Here is a 2,500-nt window from a genome sequence, read left to right on the forward strand (position 1 = left end):
TTGATCCAGGAGTGCAATATTTGGTTCAACCACTGCGTGTCAAACTTACATACTGCACCTTTAAATAAGATAAAAATCAAGATTTAATTTACCACAGTAAATTCACAGTATGGTTATTTTATATTATAGCTATATAATATATTGTATTTTATACACCACATTTTTTATTAAATGATTTCTTGATGTTTTATATAAAGGTGAATTTACATTATGTGAATTTACAGAAATATTTCCTGACTGGAGTTTCCCCTTAGTGTCTTCACATTGCTTTTGGGGGTTTTCAAATAAGGGATTGTTGTTTATGAAACCCATTTCAACTGATATAGGGAATATGAGGTAGTGAACAATGCGTAGTGCGTAGGGACCCGTTGAGTGAAACGCACCTCATGACTTTCTCAGGGTCGAGCCGAAGTTGGCAGGGCGACGGGGGCGGAGCACATCACTTAAAGAGCGGCAGCCCAGTCGACCACCCAACGAAAGGGCCAACAGTCTGGACAACGAGCGCTCACTGGACACTCGCTGCCACCTACAGGTCAGACAGAGGATCAACACACACCCCTGATGCACTCTAGGCAGTGGCAGTGGTGTTTATTTGGTTATATATAGTGTATATTTGAACTATACTAGTTCACTGTACTAATGTTGGTCTTTGTCCGGGTCAGATTCCACGTAAAACCGTTTACGACCAGCTAAACCACATCCTGGTGTCGGACAGTCATCTGCCCGACAGCATCATCCTCATCAATACCTCTGACTGGCAGGGCCAGGTATGATTGACAGATGTCAACACAGCATTATATAGTGTCAATCATAATGGAGTAATGTTTCAGCCATTTTTTATTAGTGCTGGGTAAAGATTAACCGCGATTAATCAAATCCAAAATAAAAGTTAGTATTTGCATAATATATGTGCATCTAAGGGCGTACTCTCACTATGTACAGTTCCCTTGAACTGGGCCGAAGCATGATTGTCCCCCCTCCCGTCTCCCCGACGCCCCGCACTGACATTGCCTTCCGGCCTGAGCACACTTACATCATCGATGATGCGCTGTTCAGTTTAAGAAGCGCTCTCGCTCAGCACAGTGGAGATTTCTTTATATCGTTATATTATTTTAGTCGTTTAATATGCAGTGACACACAGTCAAATATTTCGTCAAACAGATCAGCCACTTTTGACGCTCGTAAACAATCATAAAGTCCTCGTGCAGCAGGTATTAGAAGGTTTGCTGAAGGTGCAGCTGTCATGCAGTAAGGGGTTTGTGTCTTTAATAATCTACGACAGTTTGCGTTCATTAAACAGTTAGAATGATTAATAAATCCAAATGAAACTGTCCCTTAAAAGTCGCGTCTCGTCTTCAGTTTAGGGCTCAGGCGCGCTTTGCACTCACACTACAAGCATACCGCGCCAAAGCCCAAGTGAACCGTGCTCAGGTACACCTCTTCCAATCGGGCCAGGGCCGGCCAGCTGAACCACGCCTGAGCCCTATTCAGAGCACTCGCACTTCTCAAACAATCTGGGAAACGGGCCTGGGCACGGTTCAGATAGCATAGTGTGAGTAGACCCTAAGTATAAATACACAGATGCATGCATATATTTGCGAACATGTTTATTTATGTTTAGAAATGAAATATATCTGTGAATGATACAAATGATATGTACATTTAGTTATTTGTAAATTTAGTTTTATATAGTTTAGTTTTTATGTATAAGTATTACATATACATAATAAATAAATATATAATACAAGAAGATATATTATGTAAAAACAATCTTTTATCTTTTATTTTGGATGTGATTAATTGCGATTTATTTTTGCACAGCAAGTCTTTAATGTTAAATTATTATTATAATTTTCAACATTTAAAAAAAAAAAATGATTATTTTGTGATGTGGATAAAGGCTTGTTTTGCTCATGAGACTGCTTCATATGTGTAAGCCTTGTCCTGTGGTCTTCTGTCAGTATGTGTCTGAGGTGTTACAGAATCACGGTCTTCCAGTAGTGTGTACCTGCACCACGGCTGACATCCAGGCTGCCTTCAGCACCATCATCTCTCGCATTCAGAGATTGTGAGACACTGAAGCAGACACACACACGCACATGCAATGCATACATGCATACAAACTCACACACATACTGTACATAAATACGAACTCAAACACTCACACACTCTCTCACACTTTCACACACATTCTCTCTCTCTCTCTCTCTCTCTCTCTCTCTCTTTCTCACACACACAAACACACACACACACACACACACTTCTGCCACTTTTGTCACATTTCTGCCATTTTTTTCACAGTTTTTCTGGGGTAATGATGCACTGTGTAATGTTTTGTCCTAATCACTTTGAAGCAGACAGACAAGCACACACATACAAACAAACAAACAGTTCTCAGTTTTTGTGGTACAGTGGCACAGTGTAATGTCGTGTCCTCTTCTTCTGCAGTTGTAACAGTAACTCAGTGACTCCGTCTCCTGTGCGTGTCGGAGTGGCAGGA

General features: G+C 40.8%; 1 protein-coding gene across 4 annotated transcripts in view; it reads left to right on the forward strand.

The window, feature by feature from the left end:
• Positions 1–2,500, forward strand: part of pacs2 (phosphofurin acidic cluster sorting protein 2) — an 85,837-nt gene that overhangs the window by 66,410 nt on the left and 16,927 nt on the right. For all 4 annotated transcript variants that reach the window (XM_056471037.1, XM_056471039.1, XM_056471038.1 and 1 more), the window contains exons 13-16: positions 400–532; positions 663–767; positions 1,962–2,068; positions 2,449–2,500. The exon at positions 2,449–2,500 is cut by the window's right edge and continues 103 nt beyond it. In XM_056471037.1, the coding sequence (XP_056327012.1) occupies positions 400–532; positions 663–767; positions 1,962–2,068; positions 2,449–2,500 (397 nt within the window). The remainder of the gene's footprint in view (positions 1–399; positions 533–662; positions 768–1,961; positions 2,069–2,448) is intronic.

Source organism: Danio aesculapii, chromosome 13 (genome assembly GCF_903798145.1).
Source record: "Danio aesculapii chromosome 13, fDanAes4.1, whole genome shotgun sequence".
Lineage (NCBI taxonomy): Eukaryota > Metazoa > Chordata > Actinopteri > Cypriniformes > Danionidae > Danio > Danio aesculapii.